Source organism: Bombus bifarius, unplaced genomic scaffold, assembly GCF_011952205.1.
Source record: "Bombus bifarius isolate JDL3187 unplaced genomic scaffold, Bbif_JDL3187 scf7180000007978, whole genome shotgun sequence".
Lineage (NCBI taxonomy): Eukaryota > Metazoa > Arthropoda > Insecta > Hymenoptera > Apidae > Bombus > Bombus bifarius.
In genome coordinates this window covers 2,373,327-2,385,727 of record NW_022884363.1, presented here as the reverse complement: position 1 = coordinate 2,385,727, position 12,401 = coordinate 2,373,327, and the positions used below count along the sequence as shown (strand labels likewise).

General features: G+C 35.6%; 1 protein-coding gene and 2 long non-coding RNA genes across 7 annotated transcripts; 2 read left to right on the top strand and 1 right to left on the bottom strand.

Annotated features, from left to right (window-relative positions):
* Window positions 1-701: 701 nt before the first annotated feature.
* Window positions 702-9,576, bottom strand: LOC117204401 (JNK-interacting protein 1). Of its 5 annotated transcripts, none has more exons than XM_033441753.1 (8): window positions 9,351-9,576; window positions 6,830-7,054; window positions 5,519-5,760; window positions 4,553-4,828; window positions 4,211-4,363; window positions 3,720-4,000; window positions 3,444-3,622; window positions 702-3,003 (listed from the first exon to the last, which is right to left on the bottom strand). In XM_033441753.1, exons 1-8 carry the CDS (start codon window positions 9,431-9,433, stop codon window positions 2,931-2,933), a joined length of 1,512 nt encoding a protein of 503 aa, XP_033297644.1. In that variant the 5' UTR covers window positions 9,434-9,576; the 3' UTR covers window positions 702-2,930. The 5 variants fall into 5 exon arrangements, with proteins under 5 accessions (XP_033297644.1, XP_033297647.1, XP_033297645.1 ...); XM_033441756.1 differs by having other exon boundaries at window positions 5,519-5,739; XM_033441754.1 differs by having other exon boundaries at window positions 6,842-7,054.
* On the top strand, window positions 5,699-7,054 carry LOC117204409. Its single transcript, XR_004487085.1, has 2 exons — window positions 5,699-5,821; window positions 6,803-7,054. It is a non-coding gene; the product is annotated as an uncharacterized LOC117204409 (long non-coding RNA).
* Window positions 9,484-12,050, top strand: LOC117204408. The gene is made up of 3 exons (XR_004487084.1): window positions 9,484-9,621; window positions 11,052-11,295; window positions 11,372-12,050. It is a non-coding gene; the product is annotated as an uncharacterized LOC117204408 (long non-coding RNA).
* Window positions 12,051-12,401: the final 351 nt, after the last annotated feature.

Genomic DNA, 12,401 nt, shown 5'->3' with positions numbered 1-12,401 from the left:
CAAGACTGGCCGCCCTGCAAAGTATTACAGACATTATCACATTAAACACTGTCAACATAACTGACAGTATTTCTTCATGTTCTTGCTGGACTGTGATTATTTTCCTGCTAGTTTATAACACATTATTTGTCCCCATAGAATTCTGCTATTCTTAAACATTCTGTTGTTCTCTTGTTTTTTTTCTTTGCTTTTTTCTTCTGAGCATTCATCTAACTAAGAAATAAGTAAAGAGTTCTGCTAAGCATATAGGATTCATTTAGATCATGACTGTCAGAAAAGAACAATTTGGCCAGCGCTTCCAATGTAGGTATGTACATACTTATAGTACACGAACGAACAAAGCGTGTATGTTTGGTAACTTGGTAAACAAGGCATTTTGCCCATTTACCTTATCATGAGATTAAAAAAGAAAGAAAAAATCACGATCGATAACAAGGATTCATTCCTCTGTATAGCTATTGAAAAGTTGCAACCTTAATTTATGATTTTTTATCGAGTGAAGGTTCTAATCGAATTCCCAATCGAATATCTCGACGACGAAAACATCGAAAAACCTCAAATCGAAAGATAGAACGATAAATATAGGTTTCACTTTCCATAAATGATCAACGATATTTCCTTTTCTTCCTTTTGTCATAAGTAAATCTACGTTTCTTTTTAATCAAGTTTTAAAGGTAACGGACATAAATGTAGTCAAAGTATGGTTTTTTGCATCACGCACCTTTTTATTCTAACTCGACGATGCAGTTCATGAAAAAATTCAAGAGTAAGTAATAATGAGTTATACACACGCGGATGATATTAATTTGTACCTGTATGAGAAAATAATCGTAAAGGCACGATACTCGAGGCGATCTCAATCAAAGGCACGTATATTTGATAGACGATGGTGCAGACAAGAGTCTCTTAGTAATGAGTAAGCACTGCAGTTTGTCTCTCAATTTTTATTCAACATACTGTGTGTAACTGAGTTGTTCAATACGTGTACAGCGTGGATCAAATCCCAAGCACGTAATCATCTAAACTAAATGACACCTATAACGAGACTGATTCATTTTTAACATATACAGAAAAAAAAAGAAACTCGAAGAGCAATATTAGTAATTGTATTGGTTGCTACATATAAAATGTCGCTTTTTTCAAATAAAACTTTAACAATATGTAATTTCTTCAAAATACCACATATTTAATTCAAGTAATTTCCACATGATTCATTATCTATTATTTATTATTTTAGGTTTATGAGAATTATCAGTTCTAAAATTCAAAAGGTCTTGAGGTGAAGCTGTTACAATTTCTTTTAAGATGAAATAGGGAATATCACGTCCTTCTCCAAATGGTAAATACATATATGTATACAGTAGCTTTCATGGTATATAAGAAAATTATACGAATATTATAATTATTCGTGACGGCCAATAATAAGGTTGTGATGTTTTAAATATGTAAATCGTCTTAACGTTACATATACTTGATTTATAATAAATTTCCTCTTCTTATTTGTAGTTGATAATTGACAATAAGACAAAATTTAATGGGCATCCCATCAACGACATTTCATATGCACCAATCTAAGAGTATTTTCGTTGACAAAAGCGATACAACGAAGGATGTCAAAGAATTTTCGTATTACGAGACTTATCATGAGACTCACGATCGAACATTATAATAAGTATGGTACAAATTAATAATCGCGACTGTTTTATATATACCTTTCATTCTTATTCATTGTTTATATTTATAGATCGACCTTTTATCGTTCGGTGCGTGCGATTTGATTCGTACTGCATGAAAGTTCGCGAAACGCTGTAACGCAGTACAATCGATAATAATAATCAAGATTCAGGGAGGCCAATGTGCGTTTCAATCGTCGTTTTGCGATTCGAATCATCCGGAGGTCGCGGAATCGAATAAGATCGTAAAACGTTAAAGCCTTATCGTTTACAACGCAATCTATAATTAACGATTCTTTCAGAAAGAAAGATAGAAAAATAGACGTGTCTCTAAATACGATACGATAATAATATCTCTTGGCGCGTTTGGAGATCGTTTCCTTTCCTTTTTCTCTTTTGAAGAAAACGATATTCTTTCGTTGCCACGATTTAAACGTAATTCGGAGCAAATTCGAAACGTTTATACGGTTGAAAGCAATGAATCGGTCGTTCTACACGCGCACGACAAAAGAAATTCAAACTGAAATTTTGTTCGCTACCATTTTTTTTATTCTGAAATAAAATGTTGGAACGATCCACACTATTGTCGGTTTTGTCTCGTTCTATGTGTCGCTATACGGATATCTTGGTCGAAGGATCGAAAGGTTAACGATTAATTCTTATCTGGTAAGTAATTAGTGTACGTTATTCAAATATTAAAGATTTTTCACCCGGAGTTTAAGTCGCCGCATCCCATCGTAGTAACAAAACGTAATGAAAGCGAGGAAAAATGATTTCGCGACTAATGAAATTGCCTCACAGGAACTATGGATTGATTCGTGCATAAATGGAAAGTGGTGAACGCAGGATGGATGGATGAGATAATGGAAAACGGTCGAGATCTGTAGAAATGATAAATTAAAAAATATATAAATAATAGATTAAATTTAATAATTAATAAAAAACAAGAAATATAAATAATAAATTGAATATGTGGAAACAATAGATGGCATTGAATAATCGGTCCCGACGTGACGCTTCCCGAAATTGCTCGATACATACAGATATATGTACATACATATAGGTCTACATACAGGTAAGTACTTATGTGTACATGTATATGCATATATGTATATGTACATAAATTGGGTGTTTGATTCGCGTCTATCATTTTTCTTTTATAATATCTACAACTAAGGGCAGTATGTACAAGGGACAAAGGAATGTGAGATTTATCTTTTCCTCCGTAGCCGCTATACGACAGGCCAGCAGTACAATCTATTCGATATAGATATCCTCTATCGGGAAAGCAGTCTCGATGAACTTCGTGTAGAACCGATGGAAAGCACGCCTACGAAAGAAAACATAATATACTTACATATCAGTAACCTTTTTAACAATCGTAGGTGGTTTGAAACGAACGTTGGTTTATACGGTGGCTTATAATGTTCAATGAAGAGAACAATTTAAATTATATAACGTTACGGCCGATAAAGAAAAATTTGTTTTAATTCAGTCGTGAAATTAACCCCTTGTCCTTTAATTACAAGAATGATTTAGTTGGTTCATGACTAAACAGTAACTATTTATTGCTATAATACAACTTTTATTTAACATTCTCGGTCTAAGGAATTGAAACTGAAGATAGAGTTCTGAACGTAATCTATCTTTATTGAATCAAGAAAGGAATTCTCATGAGTACGATTTTATGTTGTGAGTAAAGGGGTTAAATGAAATTATGAATTATAATAAAAACAAATTGACAATAAGAAAGTACAGGGAAATGCATACCCGACGGCTTCGGCAACGGGCCTCGTAGATTCTTGACCGATGAAAACGTGGCAAGCGAACCTTTGCAAGGTAGGATGCTTCGTGATGAAGCCGAGGTAGCGATGATCACGAGGATGAAACGCGCAAAATGAAACATTCTTAAGCGAGTAGAAATAATCGTGACAGGGTCCTTGATTCTTCTGCAAAAACATAGCGTACCATTTGTTTAAAAGAAAAGGAAAGAATAGATACGATGGTGAAGGAAATTTAAGAAGAACTTTTAAATCTTGAATATACCCGTGGTTTACTTCTATCGACCATTCGAAGACCCTGATCGGACACTTCCAAGATACAGCTTTGTGAAACGGGAGATTCTTGCGAGTTTCCGACAATTCTTCGAACTGCTTGACAAACGACACCAGTGCCTTTATGCGCCAATGTCTCCACAGATCCCAAATAACCAAGAAGGTATCTTTCCCTCTTCACCTTCGGCGCCGAGGGATCAAAGTCACTGTAATCCATGTCGACCGCGTAAGCCGAGGGGAAGATACCTTGGCGACCTGTTCTCAGATTCACACCTTCAATACGAACACAAACATATAAACATATATCAATCATTACTAACAAGTTCATTGTCATTAATGTTCTTTAACTTGAATTTCAGATTGTTCAACATTATGTCATAAGAAGAGTTTCCTTGATCTTATCTAGGAATAATTAAAATTTTGTGTGATTGCTCAAGATAAAGAACGGGTTGGTCAAACCTAAGAGTCAAAGAATATTCGAACCTTCACACCATAGATCGTCAGCCTCTTTCTGAACGTAAATAGGATCACCGATTTCGAGGTCGATCTCATCATGATGTCTTGGTACGAATTTGTGCAATCCTCGATGCGTCGCCTCCAACAGCTCTAATTGAGTAAAAGGCACACCACCGCTTCCTTCGAAGCAACACGGAAACAAATATAATGGAAATTATAATGTAAAATTGTATTGAAAGTTGCAATGAACAATGACATTTCATCGTATGAGAAACAAATAGAAACTCTTAGCACGAAACACACGACCAAGTAAAACTAAGTAAAATATTTATATATAATTTACGAGAATGATATCGAGGAAAAAATCACCTGGTGTACTACTCGGCGAAACAGAGTCAGTGTTCTGTAACGTGTTACAGGGAATCGGCGACACACTTTTCGGTCCATTTTCCGGCGAATGGGCAGTGGAATGACCACTGTCAGTAGCCATTCGCTCGCTGTCAGGTGAACTATCCTCATGACGAAGCCTCGAGTGACATTTTCGTAAGACTAAATGCGGCCGGCTAGAACTCGAACCAGTTGCTGCATTCAATTCATCTGCCAAAGACGATGACGACTGCGTAGACGTCTGACCGATAGACAGAGCTAAAAAAAAAGCAAATATTTTACAAAACAAATAAATTTATTCAAGCAATTTGAATAATTAATAAATGGCTACCTTCTTCCCGAATGAGTAGGTACTTCAAATCATGTAAATTTAACATGTTTAATTTTCATGTATAAACAATGATAGACTACTCATAATGCGTTCGACGCATATTAGTACAAATGTGATCACAGGTCAATAAGTCTCAGTTATATGTATCTTCAACAAGTGACGTGACGTAAGTTAGATGTCATTATGGATTTTCTTTGGTTGCGGTCGTCGATTCTGCGGTTGAATGCATGGTATCGTCAAGATCAGTGAATCAAAACAGATGATGAGAAACGCAAAAGATAAGGCTGATTCGCGATGGATCGTGTTACACATTGAGGGTCACGTTGCCAAGGTATCATAGCGTAACAATCTTTTCCTCACTGACCTTTTATAGTATAAAATATCGTAGCAATTTTATTGTATATCTATTATAACCTATCTTTTTGATTTACAAAGGAATGGAAGAAAAAACCATGAACAAAGCTGAATTGTCTCTGATAAACTATTATGACTACTACAGTTCTATAATACGTAATTTAAGAAGGATTTAATAGTTACTGGGTGATATTATGTCTAAAGGGTTAAACATATGTATATGTATATATGTATATCGATATTTACAGTTTTAAGTTTCTTACATTTCTTCGTTTTAGGAATTTCCGGTAATCTCCGACGTCTGCGCTCGGTGCTACCACTTCCAGGACGATTCGAGGGTACATGTTCAGGTGTCGGCCAGGAACTCAGACTCGAACAGGAATCCCCGACGTCGCTGACTACGCTATCTCTACCACCGTTACCGGTTCCGGCAGCGCTACCTCCACCAGGGCCCGGTCCACCGACGCCTGCCGATCGACCCCTGCTGCTCAGTCCACCGAACAAGCTAATGTCACCCAAGGGTAGTCGTGTAGTGAGCTAAGCTACCTTTCACCATGCCATTTAAAGTGTGTAGATTTTACTTTCTTTTTCTCTCTAATTGGGTTTCCACAATAGTGAGTGCCACTAATAAATTCCCATCACGATTGAGAACGGATAACAAAATTTGTTTCTTTACACAAAAGCACCACGACACTCGTATCCTTGCATGCTTATATCTTTTCTGTTTAATCAATCAGCGGAATGGTCATTCGTTTTTCCTTTTTATTGTAATAAATTTCATTTCATTTGTCGGTCTATATCGCACGCAATTTCAGATCCTATCGCGTATAATGCCTGATGTTATGTAATCTGTTCTCAATGCTTTAACGACAGGGGGAGATCATTTCTTCAGGAGATGCAAGAGGATACACAGATAACACTGGAACGCACTGCACGAGTCACTATCCTAGTCATAAGTAAATCGACGTGCAAATTTGCCTTTACCATAGTAGCATTTCTAAAATTAAAAAAATATCGATAGCTTTTTTTCTTGGAAAGAATAACGAGTGCTTAAAAATAATTGTAACCTTGTACATCTATAAAGATTTAATTGGAAATGTTTAAATTAATAGAGGAACAAAAACTTCTTGCATGCAGAAATTACAAGAAGTTGCATTCAAAGAGGAAACATAGATGCACGACTAAATTTAAATTTGAATTTAAACAGGCCATCTAAATTGTTTAATATCAAACGACACGTAATTTATTGAACATGACATATGGTTGGAAATAATTAGAGGCTTGCCTACTCATTTCGAAAATTATAACTAAAATTCAATCTATTCTTTGAGTTAATTTCTCATGAGCAAGGAGTCCTCTGATTATCTCGAACAAAATTCAAGACGAGTTAGTTAAAATTGCCACTTTGATTTACGCTTATATCAATATCATTATAATTTTTAGAGGAAAATTCTGACTTAAACAAAAATTGCACGATCTCTCGATAATTTTTCAATTCCACAGTCTTGAATCAGAAATATTGATCTATGGAATTTATATGTTCGCAGGCCAAAAGAGAAGTAGTGTGCACTTACGATGTTACCAACCTAAAGTCGCTATCAGCGACGATGGAACAGTTGTGATCGAGATCTTCGCTATCGTCACCGGAAGTGTGTCCGCTCTGATTCTCGTGCCGATGAATGACCACCACTTCCTCGTCCTCGGAATCGCCTGCGACTCCATCGCAAGATCTCTCGACCTCTGGGTCGCTATCCTGCGACGAGGTCGGTGAATCGTCTATCATCACATCGTGAACGAGCCTGTTTTCAGTAATAGTTCGCAGTATTAATTATTGAAATTGATCATTTAAAATATAAAACTTTTAAGAGCAAAGATCAAATGTTACTAATGTTCTTACCAAACACCAGTAATGATCATTATATTAAATTCTTGATTAATTTTAGAGGCAAAGAGTGAGACACGAAGAAGTTTTAAGCGTGAAACTAAGAAATTGAGAAAGCAGGAGGATGATATTAACAGAATGAGAATGTAATGATAACAGGAGCTGTATCTGGAAAGTCTATGTTTGTATATACCAGGGAATCGACTATACAACTGTTAGTGAATCTTATATCATGTAGATGAATGATATATTCTTTAGATTAATTTTTCTACTAAATAATTAAATGTTTTATAATATAAAAATGACGTTCTTGTTATACAACGGATAATATGAAAGGTATATTTTCGTTTCTAGGGAATAAGTAAGATCTTTTATGTCATATTCAACGAATATCAGAATCAATTGAAACTTCGTAACAAAAATAATATGTCGTGTTTTAATACGTCTTCTGTTAAAGTATTATCTATTTAAAAAGCAAGTGAATCAAAGTTTACAGATCGGAAATGCCAGGAAACGTTTCGCGACTAAGAAATACTCGGATACCATTGTCCAACAGGTAAACGACGTGTTATTTTAATCTTGTGGTTTGCGGTATATGTATACGTATCTTCTACAAACTTCAATGTTCATATCGCCCAACAGTTATATGAAAAATTATATTTTATTTTTCTGGAAAATATAACGGTTGTTTTATAGATATAATTATTTATTATTATCGAAAACGGAGAGATGGTCAGTCATTTTAAATCCGATTCTATTTACGAACCTCGAAACTTATAATCAATTCGTTGCTGTAAAGAAATGGGGACGACAGATTAGATAATTAACGATAAAAACTGAGTCGTGACTGGTCCATTAATAGCGCGTGCTTGTTTTGTACAAAAGGCAAGTAATCATGACTGACAGCTAAAGTGGAAATCGTTTCACGTATACGATAGACTCCAATTGATTTTATTTCATTCTATCTTGCCATTGCATCGAGTATCGTTGACCGTAAATAAATAAAATTTTTACGCACATTTTGCATTTTCAAATTTCGGTTGATCACTTGCGAAAATACCATTTGATTTATAGATTTGACTTATTAGTAGCAATAAAGGAGATACTTCATTTTTATATTTTTGTGTTTAAGATCTCTACATTAATTCGTTATTTGTTATGATTAAAATAGAGACAAAGTAAAAGGATGTTATTTATACACTTGTAAAAGTAAAAAGGAAAAATCTTATAATAGTAAATCAAAGATGACATATAACGTTAAAAACGGTAAAGTAATATTTGATTTAATCATAATATCAGTTTAATGAAATATTAAATTTGTAGCTTTTCTTATGGAAAACGATAACATTTGGCAAGTGTCGTATATATACTGCATTCTTCCGCACTGAATTTATTTCACAGACAGGGAACAGCATCGACCGCGCCTCCACAGTGTATCTTTTTGATGCACTTATACCTTACCCCTTTAATCTCCTCCCGAATGTGCGATTCATCGGGTCGAAACCTACTCCCTAAGCAATAAAATCCTAACGCAACTCGACTCGAAATGTATTGAATTAATCATCAGTTACAGAAACGAGCTACAAAAACACAATGACGCTTTTCCGTAATGGTTAAAATTTTGCAATGACGAAGCTATGTCAGACCAGATTAATAAAAAGGCCACAAGTATTTCTACAAGAAAGTAATCGTACTACTACAAGTTAAATCAAGAGGGTTGCTTTTCTTCCCATTGTAATCACATACAATTAATTCCCAATTTCACAATTGCTACAATAGACATGCTATATCATAGACGTTCATTTACACCGAACGTTGCCAATTAATTTCATCCCGTCTCTACTATTTTTACAGCTCCTTACAGCTCGACCCTAAAAAACATGATCACCTACTATACTGTCAGAAGCCTTGTCACAGTGTCGATAGCGCAACCCCTATTTAAGGAGGTGTACTTTTACGTCAAAGATCGTCCTAATTCAGTCATCGTAACAAAAGCCAACATGTTCAAAAATCTACCTTTCTAATAAAACAAGGAAAAAGGAAGAACAAGTAAATTATACACTCTACAAATAGAATGTCCCATCGACGTGTCACCGATGTGCGTTTCACGCCATCCTTTCTAACGATTCGCCTTCAAACGTCAGAGACATCGCACGTTGTACAGGAATATATTCGGAAAGGCAAAACAGGAGAATGGAACGCCGTGTACTCACGTGTAATTGGAAAGTGGTGCCTTGAGATGCTGCGGAAGCCTCTCGAAATAGTGTCGAAATTCCTCAAATTCGGTATCGGCCATTCTGCAACAGCCAGCGAAAAACAGACGGCGTGGGGTCGGTCCTGAAGGCGGCCGTGACGGCCTGATGGAGAGCTGCTCGGCGACCCCCGGAAAACCGTTAGGGCCAAGATGTCGCTGACGTTGGGGACGACGTCGGTCGAGTACCACCGCTTCGACGCTACTCGCGACGCCCTATTGATTCCTGCGTGGTAAGCGTCGCGCACACCCCCGCGTGCACTCGATGATTTTCCGTGAACGCGCCGCCAGGAAATCGAACGGGAGAAGCCAGCCGGCCGAATGTAAGCCGAAACGCCTTGGCGAACCATAGCTCCTCGATTTAATATTTCAATCGAGCCGACCCGATCCGAACTGACGACCTTGAAACGCGCAAAACCAAAAATATCGACACACCATGTACTGAGATCTAACGATCAGTTTTTTACTTCGAAACAGAAGGGTAAATTTCCCTTCGATGGAACGGATGGATCGAGCGGTTTGCTTTCGTTAATGAGAAACCTTTTAACGCGTTCGACGTCCACTATAAATTGTGTATGTACGTAGAAGGAGCGTGTTTCTTCAGGGGATCTTAGAATCGTGGCTTTTTTTATTTTTATATTTTTTAGTATGATGAGAAATTTGATTTTTACAGACATGTAACGATAAGCTATTTTTGTGTAGAATGATTTCTTTTGTTTTATGACGAGGATTATTGCTATCATTCGTTGAATTATGCGATTTTCTGAGTCGATGAAATGTAGTATATCGCTACAAGCTAACATTGAATTTATAATTATGAGTATTCATGTTCTAATTACACATATACGTCTTCAAAATAGTAACTTTGATAATATGAAAATGCATAAAACTCATAATTTGACGATCGGAAGAAAAAATGTGCAAGACGAACGTGCAATTTTTAATATAAGAAAATAGATAGCAAACTAGACGAAATACTAAAAACAATTGCGAATGAAATATTGCATTAACTCAGCGTTGATTTTTAATGAATTCATACCAAAGGCATTTATCTTGAAGTTCAATCCACTTAGGAATTAAGAAAACCGTCATCCATAAATAGATCACCTTTGAACTGCCAAAATGGTGGCAAGTCAAGAGCGTTAATTTTTTATATTGGTTGGAAAGATGTATAGAGTAGCAAATTCCAGAAGGAAACGTTCTACGTGTCCTACATTCGAATACTATATTCTCGAATTATGTTTGTATGGGGATATCAGAAGTATATTTTAGGACGCATAGTAGTGAAGTATAGACTTAATGAAAACGAACTGTAGTAGAAGGGGAAGTTGAGATGAACGATCCAGGAAGAGTAATTAATGCCGGTTAATCGAGTTAAGGAAGTTGCGAGCGCTTGAAGTTTAGTGAAACACCTTGCGAGCGACCTTGCGTTTCTTCTCGATTTCCTGAATCAGAATCCTTAGCGTTTGAAGATTTCGTTATTTAGTTATATAAAATACAATTGGCAAGGAAACAGCACGACAGTTTGCATTCGATCCGCGCCTAAGATTAAATTTGTTCGTAAATCTGCCTATAAGGTAACAATATCGTTTTCAATCTATTTGATTGTAAAATGTTTCCTTTTTTCTACCGTATCTTGACTTTTATTCGTCTTCTCGTGCAGCCAACTTCTTCCTTTGAATCACTCGTGCTGAGAATGCGCTCCAAGAGGATCTTCCTGTCTGCAAACAGCGAATACTCATCGTCTTGTCCTTACTTAGTTGCCTATTTTTCACTAATCGATTAAATGGTTTGAAGAAGCCGATTTGTATTAAGACTTCAGTAGAAGAATTAAGAAGAAAGTAGAGACTCAATTTATATGGAAACTGATGATAAAATGATGATAACGGGCGATTTTTTCACAATAGGTAGATAAAAAGTTGTGTATTTTACATAATAATGTGTTCATCACTTTTGTACATACTAAAAGCTATATTATTTCAGGATATCGATTATACGTACCACAATAATCCAAGGATTATAACATTTTATAAACATTTAATATCCATACTAGGATATATTAATTCGATAACTTTGGAATTATCCGTTTTCGAAATAACTATTTTAATCTTAAAAACTTACAAAAGCTTCGTACTTTGAATTAAGTTGCTGATGACATGGAAAAGAGATGGTATGTAAGCATACAGAAGAAGAAATGAGAAGTAGTGATTTTGTTGCATAAGATCTTGTGTCGGGAAGGTTACAAAAGCAACAAGTTTGTATCTTCATTAAGACGTCTTGCAATATATACTATATTTTTCAAACTTGGCTACAGATTCTAATTTTCAACTTGTTTAATTCGTCTCATTTTAATCTGGCACGTTAAAATGATCGAAGAAGTAGCGAAAGATACAGAAGAATCCATCGAATCCAAACTACGACACATTTTTTGCGATAGAATGTAGTATTTGAAAAAAGTGGTGAAGGTTTAAAGAGACGGTTTCGATGATTAGCCCTCCGTAAGAAAACTGGGTCGTTGACAACCCAAGCGAGATTTCACTCTTGAATTTCTTCGAAACGAATTCTTATTTCTATTGGGTAAAGTTTCAAATGTTTGACTTAACGAGCAATTATAATGTAATATAACGTAATATATATACGTTGATAAGTATAGACCTCTTATAAGCTTTCCAGACTTTATAGAAGCCTAGAACAATAACAAAGATTAGGCTTACATATAAATGACCCAGTTTGCCAACCCAAGCCAATCTTGCTTCTTCCAACGGAGTATTAAATTTATATTACACTAACCATAAATAAAATATTAGTTATATTTAAGAAACCATCGAATTGATCTACGCGTTCAATATTTAAAGTTTAGTATAAAAATATTAAGATGCTTGCATTGATTTTTTATTAAAGTAATATTCATGAAATTGACATTAGTTTCGAACAAAATCTATATTATTATCGTAAGTTGTTTGATAGATCCATAAAGACGAAATATATGTATGCATACATGGCTCGCACGCCT